Source organism: Pelophylax lessonae (genome assembly GCF_965119305.1).
Source record: "Pelophylax lessonae genome assembly, chromosome: 4".
Classification (NCBI taxonomy): Eukaryota; Metazoa; Chordata; class Amphibia; order Anura; family Ranidae; genus Pelophylax; species Pelophylax lessonae.
The window spans coordinates 452,853,571-452,875,401 of NC_138771.1; the positions used below are offsets into that span (position 1 = coordinate 452,853,571).

General features: G+C 45.7%; 2 protein-coding genes across 2 annotated transcripts in view; both read left to right on the forward strand.

The window, feature by feature from the left end:
• LOC309552697 (uncharacterized protein) overlaps nucleotides 1-10,926 on the forward strand; it is a gene marked incomplete at both ends in the record, with an annotated part of 70,203 nt that extends 59,277 nt beyond the window's left edge. Inside the window, 2 exons of the mRNA XM_082253623.1 lie at nucleotides 4,415-4,582; nucleotides 10,777-10,926. Of these exons, the coding sequence (XP_082109749.1) occupies nucleotides 4,415-4,582; nucleotides 10,777-10,926 (318 nt within the window). The remainder of the gene's footprint in view (nucleotides 1-4,414; nucleotides 4,583-10,776) is intronic.
• A 357-nt stretch (nucleotides 10,927-11,283) lies between these two features.
• The window catches only part of LOC309552698 (uncharacterized protein), a gene marked incomplete at its 5' end in the record, with an annotated part of 175,645 nt that continues 165,097 nt past the window's right edge, over nucleotides 11,284-21,831 (forward strand). Inside the window, 3 exons of the mRNA XM_082253624.1 lie at nucleotides 11,284-11,319; nucleotides 18,679-18,771; nucleotides 19,146-19,307. Coding sequence (XP_082109750.1) covers nucleotides 11,284-11,319; nucleotides 18,679-18,771; nucleotides 19,146-19,307 — 291 coding nt within the window. The remainder of the gene's footprint in view (nucleotides 11,320-18,678; nucleotides 18,772-19,145; nucleotides 19,308-21,831) is intronic.

A 21,831-nucleotide genomic window follows, 5' to 3' on the forward strand; every position in this document is an offset into this window, starting at 1 on the left:
GACTCTGGGGCGTGTACATCCTTGCCCGGCTTGGGAATGAGCACAATTAGCGCCTCCCGCATAGAAGGGGGTAGGGTTGCATCTTTGAATAGAGATTGAAACAAAGCCAATAATTTAGGAGAAAGGAGTTCCGAATATTGGGAGAAAAATTCAATCGGGAGGCCGTCCAGGCCGGGGGCCTTAGACCTAGGGAACTTGGACACGGCTGCTGCAATCTCTTCCACAGAGATGGGTGCCTCGAGGGTCGCCAACTGGTCGGGTGTCAAAGTGGGAAAGTCAATAGAGTCCAAAAAGTCATGCATGTCAGTGCAGTCAGCGGGAGCCCTAGAGGTGTAAAGAGTACTAAAAAATGAGCGGAAACACTGTGTCACCGCAGCAGGATCAGCGATCTCATTACCCAGGTCATCCTTCAAAGTAATAACTACCGGGGGCCTATCCTCACAATGAACTAAGTATGCGAGGAGTTTCCCCGCCCGCTCACCATGTGCAAACAGATTCTGCTTCTGAAAAAACATCTTAGATTTCGCCCTCTCGTAGTCAAGTTGGGAAAGGACTTTAGAGGTCAATTTATACTGAGATTCATGTGCCGGAGTCGGGTCCCCCATAAAGGCCTGTTCAGCTTCAATTAGATTTGTCGTTGCCCTGGAGATCTCCTCGGCAGCCCGCGCTCTAACAGCCTTGATTTTGGAAATCATAGTGGATCTGGCGAACAGTTTAAACGCCTCCCACACCGCAGCCGGGGAGGCAGTGCCCTCATTGTCAGAAAAGAATTGTGTCCAGGTCCCCTCAATGTCGTTCCCATCCGACACCAAGGGGAGCCAGGCGGGATTCAGGCGCCAGGCCGGGGGAGGTCTATTGCAGGGCAAGGACAACAGTATCCAATAAGGGCAGTGATCAGACAGAGTCCGTGGGGCGAAGCCTGCCGTCAGTAACCTGGGGAGCAGGGTTCGAGACAGCAATATCAGATCAATGCGTGACATAGAGTGGTGTGCAGCCGAAAAACAGGAGTACGCGCGCTGCGCGGGGTATTTGCTGCGCCAAGAGTCGGCCAAACCAAAGCTCTCCAACAATCGGGAGAACCTGGTCGGGGACGACCCCGGCGGCACCTGGGAGGCGCCACCGGACCTATCCAGACCCGAGTCCATCACATTGTTAAAGTCACCCAGCCAGATCACCGGGGCCCCTGGGCTCTGTGCCATAAACGCCAGTCCCTCCATAATAATCACAGCAGAGTAAGGGGGGGGCACATAGAAAGCCATCAGTAGCATCAATTCCCCATAGACTGACGTTTTGAGAAAAACATATCTACCCATTGGGTCGACCTGAGATCCTAGGAGCTGGAAATGTACCGATTTGGCCACCAGTAGCGCCACACCCCTGGAGTGTGAGCTATAAGCAGAGTGCTGCACCCAACCAACCCAGGGACGTTTGAGGGACTGTTGTACACGGCCCTCCAAATGTGTCTCCACCAGAACTATAATATCAGCCCGTACACGGCGTAGGACATTAAAGACAGCCGTTCGTTTAATCTTATCGCGCATACCCCTGACATTCCACGTCAACAATTTCAATGTGGCCATGGCAGGGGTAGTACAGAGCGCGGAGCGGAGGCTCCCAGGATCTCAGGCAGTAAGGCCGCGGAACCAACAAGTCCACGGTCACACACCAGCGGCGATAAACGGCAGCAAAAGAGCAAATAATTATTACTTGAGGTCAATGTGCATAAAACAGAAACAGTATAGAGATTGTACCAAATATAAACCATAAACAATGGTAACACCCCAATCCCCCCTCCCTGCCCTGCACCAACCCCAACTTGTGCGGGCATGTTCCCAAACAAGTGCCTCAACCAGAACAGGCCCACATGCGACTGGGAAAGAGCAAGATCAGGAGGCCAGGGGCCCCCAAGGTATGCAGCAAAAATACAGCAAAATACAAATAGAATAAACAAGGGGGCCCGGAGGCCCAGGTCCAGCAGAAGTCGCAGGGGGCAACAGGGGAGTTGGGCACAAACACACGCCTTAGCGGGTGTAGGGGGCGAAAACCAACAGGTGTATCGCTGGGTAGCAAAGCCTATGGGCAGGTGGAAGTCCATAGGAAGAGAACAGAGAAATCAGTTCCATCTGTGGAGCTAGGGCGCTCCGCCGGTCAAACACAGGAGCAATAGTGCAGGAAAATGAGGGGGGAGGGGGGGGGGGAAGGGGGATGCAAAGTCTTGAGTTCCACAGGATCTACAAAACCCCTCCTCCACCCTTGCAGCAGCTTAAGGTATAGGCCATCAGGGAGAAAGTATCATGAAGTCGCCAGGGCAAGGTGGTCAGGCTCTAGCTTCCAGTCCTTCTAGCCAGGAGATGGCGGCTTCCGGATCCTCAAAGAAGTGGGCTCGGTCCTCGCCCTCCACTCTAAGACGGGCCGGATACAACATGGAGTATTTGATATTCTTGATACGCAGTCTGCGTTTGACCTCCAAAAAGCTCTTGCGGCGCCTCTGGACCTCAGCAGAGAAGTCGGGGAAAATCGCTATTTTGTGATTTCCAAATGGAATGTTCCCCTTAACCCTGGCCAGGCGCAATATGGCATCTCGGTCCCGATAGTTCAGGAATTTAGCGATGAACGTGCGGGGGGGTGCACCCTGAGGGGGGGGGGGCGCCCTGAGAGGCGATGTGCACGTTCCACAACAAAAGTGGGTGAAAAGGATTCTCTGCCATAAGTCTGAGTGAGCAATTGTTCCAAATATGATGAGGGGTCAGCACCTTCAGAGCCCTCCGGGAGGCCAATGAACCGCAGGTTACAGCGGCGCAGCCTATTCTCCATGTCATCTTGTTTTTGGAGGATAAGGTGTACTTGTTGCTGCAGCCTGTCTGAGGAGCTTTGCAATGGGGGGAGGGAGTCTTCCACCTCACTAATTCTGTGTTCAGCCTCACCAACTCTGTCCCTCAGCTTCTGCATATCCTGACGCATCAAAGATATATCTACCTTCACCTCCTCGATTTTAGTAGTCAGCATGGTCTGGCAAGTAGCAATCGCTTCCAAAACCTTGGATGTAGCAGGGCTCTCAGGCTCCTCCACCACGAGCGACGGGCCGGCGCCATCTTGGATCGGGGCCTCCTTCTCCAGCCTCCGGAATGCAGCCAGTTTTGCCGCAGCTTCAGAGCCTTTCTTCGGCGGAGACATGCGGAGGTCGGTGCCGCGGGTGTGCGGGAGGTGAAGGAAGGATTATCGTGCCCGAAGGGCTGCAGGATTAGCGGTGAAGGATATCGGTCCAGCGGAGCTCCTCTCACACACGTCCTCTCACATGCTGCGCCAGGCCACGCCCCCACAACTTTGCATTCTTGAGTGTTTATGGAACATGTATGTTTGTATGAATGTGTTTAAAATCCTTTCTTCTGATTTAAAAAAAAAAAAAAAAAAACTTTTTATAAATGTTTTGGTAATCTGAATATTCAAAAATATAAATCAAATAAGTACAGAGCACCTAGTCCTGACTCCAGGCTTTGGATGATAAAAGTGCAGCCAGGTGTCAAAATATATTGGGACTGCTAAGTATTTGGACAAAAATGTTTGTTTATGCTTTTGTCAATACTTTTAGGTTTAAAAATGACTGTTACGTAGTTAGGTTGAGAAAAAGACACCAGTTCAACTTATGATGTGTGTGTGTGTAAAAAAAATAAATAAATAAAATTCTTCTAGATTTGTAATTTTGTCTATTCCTTTCATCTGTCCATTTTAAATAATAGCAAACGCGTTCATCGTCTGTACGTAATGGGTTATTTATTCTACGTCCGGGCTCTAGAGAGCATGTAAAACCATTTACATTGGCCCCTGGTCTCCAAAGGAGATCTAACCATTATCCTTGCTGTACTTGCCTACACGTGTGCAATTGAAAATCGAGTCTGTCAACCTAGCATTATTATTGATACATGATAACCAGGGCAACATTCATAGAGGAGGGTGTTTATAGCGGAGAGCATATTCTGCTTTCCACTCTTCACTGAACACTGCAAAGTTACTGCAAATTACAACCTGTATTTTAAATGTCATCATAAAATGCAGGCTTGAGTGTAGAGCATGCAGTGTTCCATTGAGTTATCTCTGCTTAATACTGCAGAACTATGGAAGGGGAGTAGTGACCAGTTTTTTTTTACGTTGACATGCCATGTCACTGGGCTCTTCTCTTGGTTTTTTTTTTTTTTTGGGGGAGTCCCAAAGCAAGCACATTGTAAAGGCACTGTCCTGGGTTTTACATAACCTTCTTTTTTGTGGCTGCAGTGAGGCTATACCACTGCTTTATAATGGGGTCTCCTAGTGTGTCTTGCTGGATAGAACATGGAGCTGCAATGCTAGAGGGCTAAGCATTTGAGAATTGCTTGCTTTCTACCAAAAAAGTAATAGAAGCTACTGACTTTTATTCCAGGTCAAAACACCTGCCAAGGCTGTAAAAGCATCACCAACCAAACCTACAAAGGGACAAGGCAAAGCAACTACACCTGCCCAAGCCAATGCTTCAGCAGTAAAAGTCCAGCTTCATTCACAGATATTGGTGTCGGAGACTGACAGCGACTCCTCAGACAGTGAAGAGCAGGTAATATACTGTACTGTAAAAGACTAGAACTAAACAGTATAATTCAAACTAATCACAGCTTCATTCTTTTCACATTATCTACCTGTAACCTATTTTACAATGCACGCTCATCTTTTTCTAAGGATTCAAATATCTTTGTGTACTTTGTTTAACTGTAATCTCTTTTTAGGATTACTGAAATATTTATACACAAACACACACACATATATGTATTTTAAAGCCGATCTTAGTTAAAGTGCAGTCATCCATTAAAATAAAAGCACTGTATTTTTAAATGACTAGAATTAACTTAATATCTCCCTCCTGTCATCTCCTGTATAGTAGCACTGAGATCAAGAAAAGTTAGCACCAAGAGTCAGTCAGGCTATTATAACTGCACATATCCTGACCCTAAATTTGGCTGGCAACCAGAAAGAACAAAGATGACTTTCTCTTACGTCCTCTGACAGTCGCCGCCTCCTCTGTCATCACTGTTGGGTATTGACTTCCGTTCCGCAGGAACAGCTGGGCATAAAGACTTAGTCAAAAGAACAAAGGCATTTGCATATACACACCCATGGGGGCTGTCCCATCTGGTCAATACCCCCCTGCATAACCACTCCCAACTCAGTTTCTTTCTGCCTAGCGTCAGGAACAGTTAGGCTTCCCTGTGCTGGGGCTACAGTCTCAGCCTATCTAATCTTTTTCTTTGAAAATGTCAGTTTTTTTCTTACTTTACTAGCTGTTTATTTTGTCAGCTTTAGTTTTAGTCGACTCTTCGGATGAAGATGGATTCATGCGCTGGGATTCGGACTGACCGCCCTGGTTCTCCAGGGCAGGGGGTCAGATGGACCCCCAGCCCGCAATCGAGCGTTCAGCTATGGTTTACCCTAGCATTATGAACGACCCATCCCTGCTCGCAGCAGGGATGCAGCCGTGAGGTGGCTACCTCACATGGACGCATCTGCCCTGCATGCAGTGCAATGTCCCTGGCTAACGGCATTCCCTGTCAGATGAGGACAGCGGCTTTCCGTTCTGAGAGGCTTCCCCACGCCATCTGGTACAGGTAAGTACTTCTGTGTGGGGCCTCTGTCTGTGGTGGCAGTCTGTGTTGCTGTGTGTTCCCCATGTCTGTGCCTGTGTGACTCCCTGGTGCGATCCCTGCAGGGATCGCTTGTACATGCACTGCGGTGCTGTGTGTGTTTGGGGGTCCCTGTGTCACTTCGGTGTTTGGGGGGTATAGACTGCGTGTGCGGCGACCGCAGCGGGAGAAAACCGCGCGGTCCGCCATTTTAAGAATGGGCAGGCATGTTGGGCTTCTTTGTGGGCTATCTACATGCTGTTTTTTGGCGCCATCCGCCGCCATTTTGCGGTAGCCCAACGATCGTTCCGACCGCATGATTCGGCGGCCATTTTGGCAGAGCCTTCAATGCAATCCAATGGGGCAGCCATTTTCCCTGAGTCATGCAGCCTATACGTTCAGCCTAGGTCATCGGTGGCAACACTCTGCGGGGCTCTGCAGGTTATTGCTCTCAATAATTTTTTCTGTATTGTCATTGTAGCTCAGTTTTGTCTTCTCCTGTTTGGGGGTCTTTTGTCACTGTAGCTGTAGCGGTGGGCTGCTCACTCCGCAGCGCTCTTAAAAGGGGCAGTACAAATTTTTTCTTTTGCACTTTGATTGTCGTTTGAGCAATGGATTATCGGGACAGAATATTCCCCCCAGCTCTGGTGGGGGTCCCCAATTCTCCTGTGGCCCCCCTGAGACCTGATTTGGACGCTGTAGTGGCGTCCTTGGTGTCAATCATGGAAATGCTGATGGCTGAACGTGCTGCTAAAAAAGAGGCTCGGATTGTCTCTCTCCTCTAATTCAGATGGTGATATGGCTACTGCTGTTGCGAGCGTGCCCTTTTCAGGGTCTCGCTCATCCTTGGACCTGTTGGGGTCTGAGGGGGAGGCAGAGGTGGAAGGGTTAATACCTCTTCCCCGGGGTCGCCTGCAGAGCGGGTGACCATGGATGATTTAATTGTTCCTGTTACGGAAACACTGCATTTGGAGGATGAGCCCAGTCCTCCGGGTGTGGTGTCCTCATTTGGGACCCACAGGACCCGCAAGTCGGCGCAGGTTTTTTCCTGGCCCGCTGAGTTTCATTACGCGGTTAATGAAGTATGGCGCACGTTAAAACGTCCATTCCTGGTGCCTAGTCGGTTCAAATTGCTTTATCCCTTTGCTTCGGTTATGGAATCACGATGGGGTGTGCCTCCACAGGTTGATCACACCGTGGCCGTGTTAAACAAGGCTACACTGGTTCCTGCTGAGGATATCCCGGTTTTCCGGGATCCCACGGACCGGCGGTTGGAGTCTCTTGCCCACCATTCCTATTCGGTGGCGGGCTCTTGGCTCGGACCCATTTTCGCGTCCGTTTTGGTGACTCAGGCGATGGCGGAATGGACTAAGGTGCCTAGGAGCAACCTCGTGTCTGATGATGATCCGCCTGCCCGGCTGGAAATGGTGGATAAAATTCACCAAGGAATCATGTATTGGTGTGATGCGGCCCTTAATGAGGCCCCTTTAGTGACTCGCCTCCCTAGTGTCTCGGTGCTGCACCGGCGGCTGATGTGGCGGACATGCTGGTCGGCTGACCGGTCCTCGCAAGAAACAGTTGCTGGTTTTCCGTATGCTGGCTCTCTCCTTTATGGCGAGGCGGTGTATACCCTGGTGACGGGCGTCACAGGGGGCAAGAGCACTTGCTGCCCCAGAACCCGACGAACAAGTCCTTTCAAGGCAAGCGGGGTTCTGCGCCTAGATCCACTCAGGGGTCCTTTCGTGCCTTTCGGAAGCAATCCTAGGGCAAGCCCTTCAAGGCCCAGGGCAGTCAGAAGAAGCTCTGGGCGGGTAAGCAGAAGTCAGGCTATGCCGGCTCGACTTGTCAGTCCGCCTCTGCCTGAAGGGGCATCCTCACCCATTTCTGGAGTGGGGGGCCGTTTGCGCGGTTTCCTCCAACTTTGGCTGCTCCGAATTTCGGACAGGTGGGTTCAGGAAATCATTCGATCAAGATGCAAGATCGAATTCCCTTCCCGGCCGGCGGACAGATTTTTTCCCTCAAATCTTCATTTGCCTCCGGGGCGTCTGCAGGACCTGCACTACGCGGTTCAGGACCGTCTTGCTCAGAGGGTGCTTGTCCCGGTGTCTCATCGGGACAGGTTTCGGGGGTTTTGTTCAAATCTGTTCACTGTGCCAGAAAGGAGGGCAAAGTGCGTCCTGTTCTGGACCTGACAGCGCTGAACCGCCTTGTGCGCGTTCGGAAATTCCGTATGGAATCTCTCCGCTCGGTGGTGGCTTCTCTGAACCCAGGGGAATTCCTGGCCTCAATAGAACTCAAGGATGCGTACCTGCACATCCCCATTTTCGAGGGTCATCAGCGGTACCTTCGGTTTGATATCGCAGAGGACCACTACCGGTTTGTGGCGTTACCTTTCGGTCTCGCTTCGGCACCAAGGGTTTTTACCAAAGTGTTGGCGCCGGTTCTGGGCCTGCTGAGGGCTCAGGGCATTGCGGTCTTGGGTTACCTGGACGATCTACTTTTGAGATCGCGTGTCAGCCAGGACCTAGTGCGCGATCTGTCCACCACGGTACAGACGCTCCAGGAGTTCGGATGGACCATCAACGTTCAGAAATCGACGTTGTCTCCTTCGGTTCGTCTTCCCTTTCTGGGAATGATTCTAGACTCTGCTCAGGCAAAGGTGTTCTTGCCGGAGGAAAAGCTCCGGACCTTGCAGGACGAGCTCAAGTCCCTCAGGGACAATCCGTCCTCGTCACTCAGGACCTGTATGCGGGGCCTGGGGTTGATGGTATCTGCCTTTTGAGGCGATACCCTCTGCTCAGTTTCACACGCTGGCTCTCCAGGCGGAGATCCTGGCCAGGTGGGACAGACTGCCTCAGTCTCTGGATCTGAGTGTCTCATTGCACCGTCAGACCAGATTGGCTCTTCTGGGGTGGCTCCAGCTCCCGTCGGTGGCGGAGGGCAAGTCCTTCCATCCGTTGGTGTGGACGGTGAGTACCACGGATGCCAGCCTGTCGGGCTGGGGTGGGGTCCTGGGCAACCTGTCTGCCCAGGGCACTTGGTCGGGGGAGGAATCCTCCCTCCCGATAAATGTGCTGGAATTGCGAGCGATAAAACTCTCTCTTCCAGTGGTCGGACTGTCTTGGGTGTCGTCCTGTCTGGGTACGGACGGACAATGCTACTGCGGTGGATTAAATCAACTTCCAAGGGGGCACCAGGAATGCTCGGGCGGCCCGGGTGGTGACCGACATTCTGTCTTGGGCCAAGACTCATGTCCCGGTGATCTCAGCAGTTCACTTCCGGGTGTGGAGAATTGGTAGGCCGTCTATCTGAGCCGCCAGACCCTGGACCAGGGGGGATGGTCTTTACACCCGGGGGTCTTCCAAATGCTGTGTGCGAAGTGGGGATCCCCGAACGTGGATCTGTTCGCATCTCGGCTAAACCAAAAGATGGAAAGGTTCGTGGCAAGAACGCGCGATCCGCTGGCGGACGCCTCGTATGCGTTAGTGGCCCCTTGGCATCAGTATGTCATAAAGGCTCAAACAGCCTTTATACACAATGCAGAGGAATAACCCCTTAGGTTCCACAGTGAGTATAACAAGCATGCTTTATTGCATATGCAGACTGATTTTACTGTTGTGGATTTAGTAACCCTTTAACGTCGGGACAGGACAACAAAAAGATGGCAATGTAAGTGGCAGTAACAAGGGGGAGCTTCAAGAACATTTTGCCACCAAGTTGGTTAATTGGCAACAGGTTTAGTACCATGATTGGGGTATAAAAAGAGCCTCTTAAAGAGTCTGTGTCTGACGTAAAGATGGGCAGAGGTTCACCACTATGTGAAAAGCCACTTCTAAATATTGTCAAACAATTTCAGAAAGATGTTACCCAATCTAAAATTGCAAAGACTTTAAATGTATCACCATCTACAGTACATAATAGCAAAAGATTCTGAGAATCTGGAGAAATCTCTGTGTGCAAGGGGGACAAAACCGATACACAAGGCCAAGGGCATTGCATTAAAAACCAGCATGATTCTGTGATTGACATCACTGCATAGACTCTGGAGTACTGTCAAAAATCCCTGTCTGTAAACACAGTTCACCGTGCCATCCAAAAAATGCTAGGTAAAACTCGATCGTGCAATGAAGAAGCTATATCTGAACATGATCCAGAAACTCTGGGCCAAAGCTCATTTAAACTGGTCTGCTGCACAGGGGAAAACTGTTCTGTGGTCAATCGAATTGAAATTTGACATTTAATAGTACTAGTTGCTCTCAACGCAAACTTCAAAAGCCTGCATCTCTGATGGTATGGAGGCACATTAGTGCATATGGGATGGTCAGCCTGCACATCTGTAAAGGCACCTTTTAATGTTGAAAGAGCTAGGTTTTTAAAGCAGCGTATGCCCCCACCAAGACAATGTCTTTTTCAGGGAATGCCTTGTATATGTCAGCAGGACTGCATTTTTGATGACAACATAGCTTCACTGTACAAAAGTTTGGGTGCTTAGCTGGCCGCCTGCAGTCTATACCTTTCACCAATTGAAAACAATTGGCATCTTGAAATGAAAAAAGACGACCCAGGACTTTTGAGCAGTTAGAATCCTATATTGAGCAAGAATGGGACAACCTTCCTCTCCAAAAACTCTGGGAACTTGTGGTCTCCCCTCCAAGACTGTTAAAAGAAAAGGGGATGCTACATCATGGTAAACGTGGCCCTGTCCCATGTTTACAATTGTATAAATGTGTTGCTGCCATTAATTTAGAAATTACTACTTTTTTTTTTTATTATTATTAATATAGTACATTCTCTCAATTTAAACATTTGAAAGTTTTCTATTGTGAATAAAATATGGGTTTATGAGACCTTTAATTCGCTGCATTCTGTTTTTTTGTAGATTTTACAGTGTTCCACCCTCTAGAATTAGGCTTGTATTAAGCCACATGCCAGGAAATTGGTTAGCGATGTTCCTAAGACTTGGTACCTGATTAATTACCCTTAGACTTGCAGTGATTTTGCTTGAACTGGCTGCTGGAATTAGAAAAGAGATCGTAAATCAGACATGACTGACATTATCAAATTCGGCCTCACTGTTCATAGTGTGGAGTTTTTTTTTTTTTTTTCAACTTAAATGGTTCTTCTGTCATTTCAGCAGAAAACTCCCTCTGCAGTTACTTCACAAATGGCAGTGGCTTCTTCAATGACACTAGTGGCTGCTGCCAAGGTTGGAATGCCATCAGAAGAGACTTCGGAGGAAGAGTCGTCAGACGGTGATGAGGAGGCAACTACCAAGGTGTGTTAAAGGGGCCAGGGGAAACCTCAAAATATTTTGAGAATTAGTAATAATTTAAGGTTAACCTGTAAGCAGGTTTCAGAACACTTGTTTAAGCGATCACTTAATAGTGTCATTTTGTGTATAGCTTAGCCAGTTGGAAAAAAAAAAGTGGATGAAGGAAAGTAGCAGCGATCTTTTAAAGTGGTCATCATATTGCTGTTTCCCTTTTGAAAACAGAAATGCAGTGCCCACCATTCAGGCTAAAAAGCCCTCATCGGGCACTACAGGCTCTCAATCGGATGCATGCCTTTCTACTTGTCAGAGATTTGGCTCTTGTGTTCAGCCTAGTTCTTATTCCTGATATCTATGCTGTGTGATGCTCAGATGACCTTCAACAAAGAGCGCTTTTTGCAGGTCCTGGTAATTGGCACCCTCTCAAAAGACCAAACACTTGCAAGATTCGGCCAGATCAGGTTTTGCAGCGTTCCAGTGTTGATGACTGGACAGTCATCTGTGGGCAAGGTTTTACAGCTTAAGTCCTCACTACAAAGTCACAGGGCTGTTTCCCCCATATCCGCCTTTTTTTTGTTCATGCAGCCTTTTTTAGCCTTCTTCTGAGTTGTTGCAGGTGTGGTCTAAACAGGTCAGTCACTATAGTCCATGGTGGTGGTCTTCAGCCTCTTCTGGTAGCTTGAATAGTCTGCAGGCAGTCCCAAGTTTTTCTTTTTTTGTTTAATCTGTTTAGCAATTGTTTCTTTGCTGCCCATTTCTCAGTTGGAATGCTTTTGGTTATTCTGACGGCATGACAAATACATTTCTGTGCTCCTTAATGGATAAGTGAGAAAATTGATTTTTTTTTTTTTTTTTGTACTCACCATAAACTATTTCTTGGGTTCCTGTTTGTGACCTATACACACCGTGCAGACTTTTGACAGTCAGTGCCTCACAAGTACGTACTGTATATACACTTACTGGCCACTTTATTAGGTACACCTTGCTAATACCGCTGGGCTGGACCCTCTTTTGCCTTCAGAACTGCCTTGATTCTTCGTGGCATAGATTCAACAAGGTGTTGGAACATTCCTCAGATGTTTTGGTCCATATTGACTTGATAGCATTACACAGTTGCTGCATATTTGTCGGCTGCACATCCATGATGCAAATCTCCCATTCCACCACATCCCAAAGGTGCTCTATTGGATTTTCTGGTAACGCTGGCGGCCAATCAAGTACAGTAAATTCATTTTCATGTTCAAGAAACCAATTTGAGATACAGTGCTTTGCAGAAGTATTCGGCCCCCTTGAACTTTTGGACCTTTTGCCACATTTCAGGCTTCAAACATAAAGATATAAAATTATTTTTTTGTGAAGAATCAACAACAAATGGGACACAATCATGAAGTGGAACAAAATTTATTGGATATTTCAAATTTTTTTAACAAATAAAAAACTGAAAAATTGGGCGTGCAAAATTATTCAGCCCCCTTAAGTTAATACTTTGTAGCGCCACCTTTTGCTGCGATTACAGCTGTAAGTCGCTTGGGCTATGTCTCTATCAGTTTTGCACATCGAGAGACTGAAATTTTTGCCCATTCCTCCTTGCAAAACAGCTCGAGCTCAGTGAGGTTGGATGGAGAGCGTTTGTGAACAGCAGTTTCTGAAGAAAAGCAGGCCCAAACCATGATGCTGCCACCACCATGTTTGACAGTGGAGATGGTGTGTTCAGGGCGATGAGCTATTGCTTTTACGCCAAACAGAACGTTTTGCATTGTTGCCAAAAAGTTTTTTGGCTTTTACGCCAAACATAACGTTTTGCATTGTTGCCAAAAAGTTAGATTTTGGTTTCATCTGAACAGAGCACCTTCTTCCACATGTTTGGTGTGTCTCCCAGGTGGCTTGTGGCAAACTTTAAACGACACTTTTTATGGATATCTTTAAGAAATGTCTTTCTTCTTGCCACTCTTCCATAAAGGCCAGATTTGTGCAGAATACGAATGATTGTTGTCCTATGGACAGAGTCTCCCACCTCAGCTGTAGATCTCTGCAGTTCATCCAGAGTGATCATGGGCCTCTTGGCTGCATCTCTGATCAGTCTTCTCCTTGTATGAGCTGAAAGTTTTTAGAGGGACGGCCAGGTCTTCGTAGATTTGCAGTGGTCTGATACTCCTTCCATTTCAATATTATCACTTGCACAGTGCTCCTTGGGATGTTTAAAGCTTGGGAAATCTTTTTGTATCCAAATCCGGCTTTAAACTTCTCCACAACAGTATGTCCGACCTGCCTGGTGTGTTCCTTGTTCTTCATGATGCTCTCTGCGCTTTAAACCGACCTCTGAGACTATCACAGTGCAGGTGCATTTATACAGAGACTTGATTACACACAGGTGGATTCTATTTATCATCATTAGTCATTTAGGTCAACATTGGATCATTCAGAGATCCTCACTGAACTTCTGGAGAGAGTTTGCTGAACTGAAAGTAAAGGGGCTGAATAATTTTGCACGCCCAATTTTTCAGTTTTTTTGTTAAAGTTTGAAATATCCAATACATTTCGTTCCACTTCATGATTGTGTCCCACTTGTTGATTCTTCATAAAACTGTAATTTTTTGTATCTTTGTTTGAAGCCTGAAATGTGGCAAAAGGTCGCAAAGTTAAAGGGGGCCGAATACTTTTGCAAGGCACTGTAATTTGAGGTTTGTGGCATGGTGCATTATCCTGCTGGAAGTAGCCATCAGAAAATGGGTACCCTGTAGTCATAAAATAAAGGGATGAACATAGCAACAATACTCAGGTAGGCCGTGGCAGTTTAAAAAGTTCTCAGTTGGTACTAAGCTGCCCAAAGTGTGGCAAGAAAATATCCCCCACACCATTACACCACCACCAGCAGCCTGAACCGTTGATACAAGGCAGGAGAGAGCCATACTTTCTTGTTTACACCAAATTCTGATCCTACCATCTGAATTTTGCTGCTGAAATCGACTCCTCAGACCAGGCAACACTTTTCCAATCTTCTATTCAATTTTTGTGTGCCTGTCCGAATTGTAGCCTCAGTTTCCTGTTAGCTGACAAATGGTACCCAGTGTGGTCATCTTCTGCTGCTGTAGCCCATCCGCTTTGTTTTGTGTTCGTATTCTGCATACCTTGGTTGTAACAAGTGGTTATTTGAGTTACTGTTGCCTTTCTATCATCACCAGTCTGCCCATTCTCCTCTGATTTTCTGACATCAACAAGGAATTTTCATCCACACAAATGCCGCTCAGTGGATATTTTCCATTTTTGGACCATTCTCTGTAAACCCTACAGTTAGTTGTGCGTGAAAATCCCAGTAGATGAGCAGTTTTTGAAATACTCAGACCAGCCCATCTGCACCAACAACCATGCCATGTTCAAAGTTTCTTCCCCATTCTGATGCTTGGTTTGAACTTCATCTTCACCACATCTAGATGCCTAAATACATTGAGTCGCTGCCATGTGGGATATATATATGTATGTATGTGTGCGTGTGTGTGTGTGTGTGTGTGTGTGTGTATATATATATATATATATATATATATATATATATATATATATATATATATATATATATATATATATATATATATATATATATATATATATATATATATATATATATATATAAAATATATATATATATATATAATATAGCTTTTTTTTCTCAGAGAATAGGTGCAGGAACTCACCTAGTCTGCTCTCCACCTCCAACTCCGTCATTGTAGTAAGGGGTGCCAAATCTGCCAAGACCCAACAAGGCACAGAGTACCGCACTTAGGAGCACAAAACACACAGGGCACAGGAAAAAAAAAATCAGCACAATGGACAGTGCTTTCATATCTCCCCCGATGTAACCATCTATTGCTCACCTCTGCAACCCTTGTGCACAGCTCGTCTATGCTCCCCATCCACAGTTTACCTCCTTTCCCCATTCACAGCATATCATTGCTTTCCCCCTCCACGTCCGCAGCTCACCACTTTTTTCCCCTGTACGCAGCTGACCTCTTCTTCTTTACCCCCTCTTCACAAATTCACCCCCTCTGCGGTTCACAGCTGTCACCTCCCCCACAGCTGCCTCTCTGCACAACCACACACCTCCCTTCTCCATTTCCCTTCAACGTTTTTACTCGCCTCCTCTCAGCTTGCAGTGCAGCTGTCACTGGTCCTTTTTAAAAGCATGTGGGCTTTTTTCCAACACAGTGCAGTCCCCACCCTGCCTCCTGCCTGTCAGACCTGTGTTACACAGAGCCAAGTTTTAAAACACTTCACTTGGCTCTGAGCTACATAGATTTGACAGGCGAGGCGTGCTGGGTGGAAGGAGAGCAGCAGGGCGGGGCTGGTTGGGAGGAGAGCAACAGGGCGGGGCTGTGTGGGACAGGAGCCGTTTTTAAACCACTTACCACAGTGTGATGTAGGGCTACGTCGGCAGACTTTGCGGGGTTATACCGGGATGATGCCTCTAGCTAGAGGCACCATCCAGGTACTGTGGTTTAGAGCCAACGGTCGGCTTTCTGTCTTCATGTGAGGTATCCCTGCAATCTCCAGAGCGTGAGCAATAATTTTTAAAAAAGAGCTACACTCTAACTCTAAACTGGTAACCATTAAAATTTTTTAAAGCGTCGCCTATTAACCACTTGCCGACTGCCTAACGCCGATCTACGTCGGCAGTCAGCCCCTCACAGGCAAAGTGACGTAGGGCTACGTCACTAGCTTGTAAGGGTCTAGGGAGCGAGCGCGTGGTCACGGACCCCCCCCCCCCCGCGCGTGTGACCAGCGGACCCGATGTCCGCCTGTCACTTGGCGATCGGCGGGGGGAGAGGGAGAATGTCAGGCAGCTTGTGTAAACAAGCCACCTGTCATTCTCCTCGCTGTAAAGACACTGATCAAACGGATCTAGTATGTAGATCCATTGATCAGTGTCCTTACAGCTCAAGCCACAGCCAATCACAGTAGAAAGCACGCCCCTAGGGATACACACAGCCCCTCCCTCCCAAATAAAGTTAACCCCTTCACAACCAGTGTATTTTTACAGTAACAGTGCATATGTATAGCACTGATTACTGTAGAAATGTCACTGGTAACCCCAAAAGTGTCACAAATGTCAGTCAAGGGTCCGATCTGTCCACCCCAATGTCGCAGTACCGCAAAAAAAATCGCAGATCGCCGCCATTACGCGTTAAAAAAAAAACAACAAAAATGACAAAAATCTTTCCCTTTGTTAGTAAACGCGATAACTTTTGCGCAAACCAATCAAAATACGCTTTTTGCGATTTTTTTTTTTTTTTTTTTTTTTTTTTTTTTTTTTTTTTTTTTTTTTTTTTTTTTTTTTTTTTACCAAACATATGTAGCATAAAACAAATTGGCCGAAAATTTAAAAAAATTTTGATTTTTACTTTTTTTTTTGGGGGATCAAATACCACCAAAAGAAAGCTCTGTTTGTGGGAAAAAAAGGACGTCAAATTCGTTTAGGTACAGCGTCGCACGACCGCGCAATTGTCCGTTAAAGTCACGCAGTGCCGAATCGCAAAATACCCCCTGGTCAGGAAGGGGGTAAAATCTTCCGGGGCTTAAGTGGTTAAGATTTCTATTGACCGTAGTTTGTCGCCATTCCACGGGTGTGCGCAATTTTAAACCGTATCATGTTGGGTATCTATTTACTCGGCGTGACATCATCTTTCACAATATACATAAAAAAAATGGGCTAACTTTAGTATTTTTTAAATGCAGTGAAATGTGATTTTTCGTAATTTTTTCAAATTCATAGTTTTCTATGAAAAAATGCTGATTTTAACTTGTAAACAAAAAGTGTCCGAAATAGGGCTGGGGCTTAAGTGGTTAAGGTTCCGTGTTATTTTTCCCTGAAAATGTTCTTGCTTTGGGTTTAGGGTTGTTGTTCCACTGCAGAATACGTTTTGGGGCCAATCGCACGCCTCCCTGATGGTATGGCATGATGGATAGGTATCTGCCTGTATTTCTCAGCATTGAGGACACTATTGATTCTGACCAAATCTCCAACTCCATTTGCAAAAAAATTGCAAGGAACCGCCATCATGCTCGCTGTTGTCTAAAGACCCTCATTATTGTACCGCTCTCCAGCCCTTCGGTGAACAAACCACCTCCTACTACAGCCAAATATCATATATAATAATCAAATTTTGAACACCTGCTGACATTTTTCTGCACCCCAGTTCCAATGTTTTCGTGCATAGTTGAACCATTTAGCCTTGTTTACACTTCGGAGGTATGGCTTTTTGTCCGCAATTCTTCCACGAAGACCGCTTATGGCCGGTCTTCCCCGGACAGTAGATGGGGGGTGTACCTGGGTCCCACTGGTTTCCGCCAGTTATGTGTTGATGGCACTGCTGGACATTTTCCGATGTGGAGAGGAAGTAAAGCATGGTGCGACTTTCATCTGCTGCATTGTTTCCTTGGCTGACCTTGGCTTCATCTATGGGGCCTCAACCTTGCCTGTTCAATGGTGTCCTCAATACTTTTGAAATACAGGCAGACAATTATCCATCATGCCATACCATCAGGGAGGCTTTTGATTGGCCCCAAATGTATTCTGCAGCAGGACAACGACCCCAAACACACAGCAAGAACCATCTTCAGTATAATGATGGTTTGACCCCCCCTCCCCCCCCACAGAGCCCTGATCTCAACATCATTAAGTCTGTCTAAGATTACATAATAAGATCGAAGTATTTGAGGCAGTCTTCATCCACAGATGACCTGTGGTTAGTTCTCCAAGATGTTTGGACATCCTACCTGTCGAGTTCTCTCAAAACCTGTGTGCAAATGAACGTAGTAGAATTGATGCTGGTTTTAAGCCAAAAGAGGTAGTGATAAATATTTGATTTAATTTGGATTTCTCTTTTGTTCACTCACTTTGCATTTTGTAATTTTGATAAAAATGAACACCTAAAATGTATATTTGAAATTGTTTGAATTTTACAGGGTGTGTCTGTGTGTGTGTACGTATAGTGTGTGCGTTTGTATCTATGTGTAGACGGATTGATATTTATATATAGATATATAGACCTATATTTTATTTTAGTTTCAATAATTTTTTATTAGTTTTAGTAAAAAGAGAGAGAAAATAAAACAGTCAATATTTGCAATGACAGTGGTTGCAAAATGCTACATAGTTAGCCACTTTAGAACATTCACTATATGTATAAAGTCAAGACACATTGGTGCAGTTGATGGCATGTTTCTTTTCTTTAGCTAACCATTAGTGGTAAGGAATTCTTGCCATGTATTTAATGTTTATTAGTAAACTAATTAACTGTGGAGTGCAGGAGAAGGGGTGGGCATCTGTTGGGCCACTTCTGGTTCTGGGTCCCACATGATGCGAAAACGCTGGTAACCGACAGATCTTTTTTAAAGAAGGGACTGTCACCAGAGCAATCAGAGCAATTTTCTCCACTTCAATTCTGGGGGCTTATTGACTGTGCACTCTATAGGATGAACCGGGTGGACGCTACAGTGGTGGAGGCAGACACCAGTGGCACAAGAATGGCACAGTAGGAGGAATCATGGACTTTGCTACTTACCTGTCCTTGTAAGGGGGAGGGGGGGGGGGGGAGTAATGCTTGTGTTGATGAGCATGTGCATAAGGTGTACACGGCAGCCTGTAAGGACCTTCTATCCAGTGTTAAACAGGAGATTTTGGACACACATTTTTTTTTCAGGTTTTCCCATTCCATGCTTTTGACCTAAGGCCCCCTAGCCAACCTGTAAATGCCATCTGTTTCCATCTCATAGGGGAGTGAGGAAAAGGAGGTGGATTCTCTGGATGAGCCTAGTGTTGCTGCCGCCTCTAGAGATACTCTCGACAGAGATCCCAAGTTCCTCCAGGTACAAGCTTTTCCTTAAGGAGGTGGATGATTTATTGAAGGTGGTTTATGAGACCCTGGATATTAAAGAACCGGTATCTTTTCCTTCACCATCACATGTAAATCTTGAGGAGAAAGGGGCAGGGTCTTTCCTGTTCATAGTGCTTAGTCTGAATTAGGAAAGCATAGCTTGGTCCAGAGAAGAAGCCTTTCTTTGCTTTGCTCTATAACAAAATGCTGAAACTTGATTTGCTATTTTCACAGGTGTCCAAATCTATAATTCATTTAAGAACATGCAGAATTAAACTTTTTAAAAATGTACAATATTTAAAATATGCACTGTTGTATTTCCTAGAACAGCTAAGTTATTCACTACATCGATTGTTTCTTTTACAGACATCTGCAACTGTTCTATCAACGCCTCAGACAAAAACTCTTTCCGTGAGCTGTAAACCGACCCCAGTGGTTGCTGCTAAGACTCCATTAAAATCTTCACAGCCAGTGGATGAGAGCTCAGAGGAAGAGTCTTCAGACAGTGATGAGGAGCCTTCTGTTAAGGTATATATTACATTTTATAAAATTAGAATATCCTCGGTTTATTTTAAATTTAAAAAGTGAAACTAATATATTTTATATACAGTGAATCTGGAAAGTATCACAGCACTTGTTTTCACATTTTTGTTATGTTACAGCCTTATTCCAAAATGGATTAAATTAATTTTTTTCTTCAAAATTCTACAAACAATGCCCCATAATGACAACGTGAAAGAAATTGTTGGACATCTTTGCAAATTTATTTAAAATAAATGAGAAAATAAATTCCATGTACATAAATATTCACAGCCTTTGCTCAATACTTTGTTGAAGCCCTCTTGGCAACAATTACAACCTCAAGTATTTTTGAGTATGATGCTACAAGCTTGGCACACCTATTTTTGGGCAGTTTCTCCCATTCTGCTTTGTAGGACCTCTCAAGCTCCATTAGGTTGGATGGGCTGTGAATACTTCCTGGATGCACTGTAGATGCATTACACACAGAGTGATTGATTTATTTCAAGCATTTTTCTTTTAATTTTGATAACCATGGTTTACAGCAAGTGAAAACCCAAAATTCAGTATCTCCAGAAATTTTTGAATATTACATAAGACCCTCAAAAAAAATGTAATGCATAAATGTTAGTTTAATGAAAAGTATGTCCATGTACAGTATAGTATACATTCAATACTTTGTCAGGGCTACTTTTGCATGAATTACTGCATCAATGCGGCGTGGCATGGAGGTGATCAGTCTGTGGCACTTCTGAGGTGTAATGGAAGCCCAAGTTTCTTTGACAGTCGCCTTCAGCTCCTCTGCATTGTTGAATCTGGTGTCTCATCTTCCTTTTGACAATACCCCACAGATTCTTTATGGGGTGTAGTTCAGGTGAGTTTGTTGGCCAATCAAGGACAGTGATACCATGATCATTAAACCAGGTATTGGTGCTTTTGGCTGTATGACTGACTGTGGAAACTTCACACTGAACCCCATACACCTTGAATTCTGTGCCTCTCCACTCTTCCTCCAGACTCTGGGACCTTGATTTCCAAATGAAATGCAACATTTTCCAGTCATGATTTAGGGAGCCATGTCATCTGCTGGTGTTGGTCCACAGTTTTTTTATCAAGTCAGCGCAGCTCTACAAGGGAATTATAGACCACTTCATGCTTCTCTCATTGTACCAATTGAAGATGTTCCTTCTGCAAAAAAATTTTGCATTCACATGCGTAGAATCTTGTTTCTAATGCCTGGACATCATTGCGCGCCCCCTCCCCTTCTGTAAGGTCACCCAATCAGTGCAGTCAATGCCACGGCTGACAACCATCAAGAGGTCACCAGGAGTCATGCAGCCTTTAAGGACGCAAGCCGAATAATTTGATGAATGTAAACTCACTGTTCAGTGACCTCTGCAGTCCACATCCCAGGAGTGGAAATCGGACTACCTCAGCTGCCACTGCCTGGATCAAGACTAATGGACTGTTCACCCACATATCTTTAGCCTGATATGTCAAAAATAGGGAACATCCTAGCCTCTAGGTTCAACAACAAACTTGTTGATTGTAGCTAGAGCCAGCAATACTCTAGACTTAGCGTCAGATGCTTTTTATTTTATTTTTCACATAGGGGGCAAAAGGTTCCCTGTGTGATGCATTTTTTGGTGACAAGTTCTCTTTAATGAAACCCCGGGTTTCTCACCTGTCATACCAGTGAAACGAATGCAGTGCATATCACAATTGATTAGCTTCTTCCTCAGCCTGGGAAAATGACATGGGGACCCAGAAGCGACTTTTTACAAGTCACTGGGTTATTAACAGAAAAAGGGAAACCAGCAAACATCCATTCACTAGTCTCCCTTTCCTGTTGACCCAGAAGTGACGTGTAAAAAGTAGCTTCTGGGTCCCTGTGTAGATTCTCCTCTACCATGCTGATCCTGGTTTGCCTATGGGTGCATGAAGCCTGGGAAGCAAGGTGGGTGATGCGTGCAGTAATGGGGGTGTGTGGAAGCAGATCATTACCAACTGATAGCCAGAAGTTAGCTTGTCACATTTACAAAGGGGTAAAGTCTAACTCCACAATTAATGTCCTTTTTTAATAATTCCTTTGGGTCAAGCTGGTCCAAATGAAGTACTTACTGCACTAAAAAGTAAATTTGATGGGTGTGCTGTATGATCGTATGTAGCCTCAGCTATACAGTTCTGTGTTCTGGCAGTCAGATAGGGACTTCCCATCTCACTCTTGGAGCAAAATAGGGCTGAGTGCTCACAGGAAGCTTTGTATTTGTTGAATTATTATGAAGCGTCCTCGGATTGAGGCGGAGTTTGTAATGTCATCTGCTCGCTTTTTGGGCAGTCAGCTTTTGCAGCATAAGGGGGAGCGGTTGGGGGACAGTATAAAAAGCACAACAGTGCTGTGAATTTTATTACCCCCAGACCCCCCCCCCAAACACAAATGTAAACCAGGTCTAAAAAGAATCCATTCTGAACCTGTGATCATCCATTATCTTAATGATGATCACACAGTACAGGCTGTGAATACAGTGCAGAC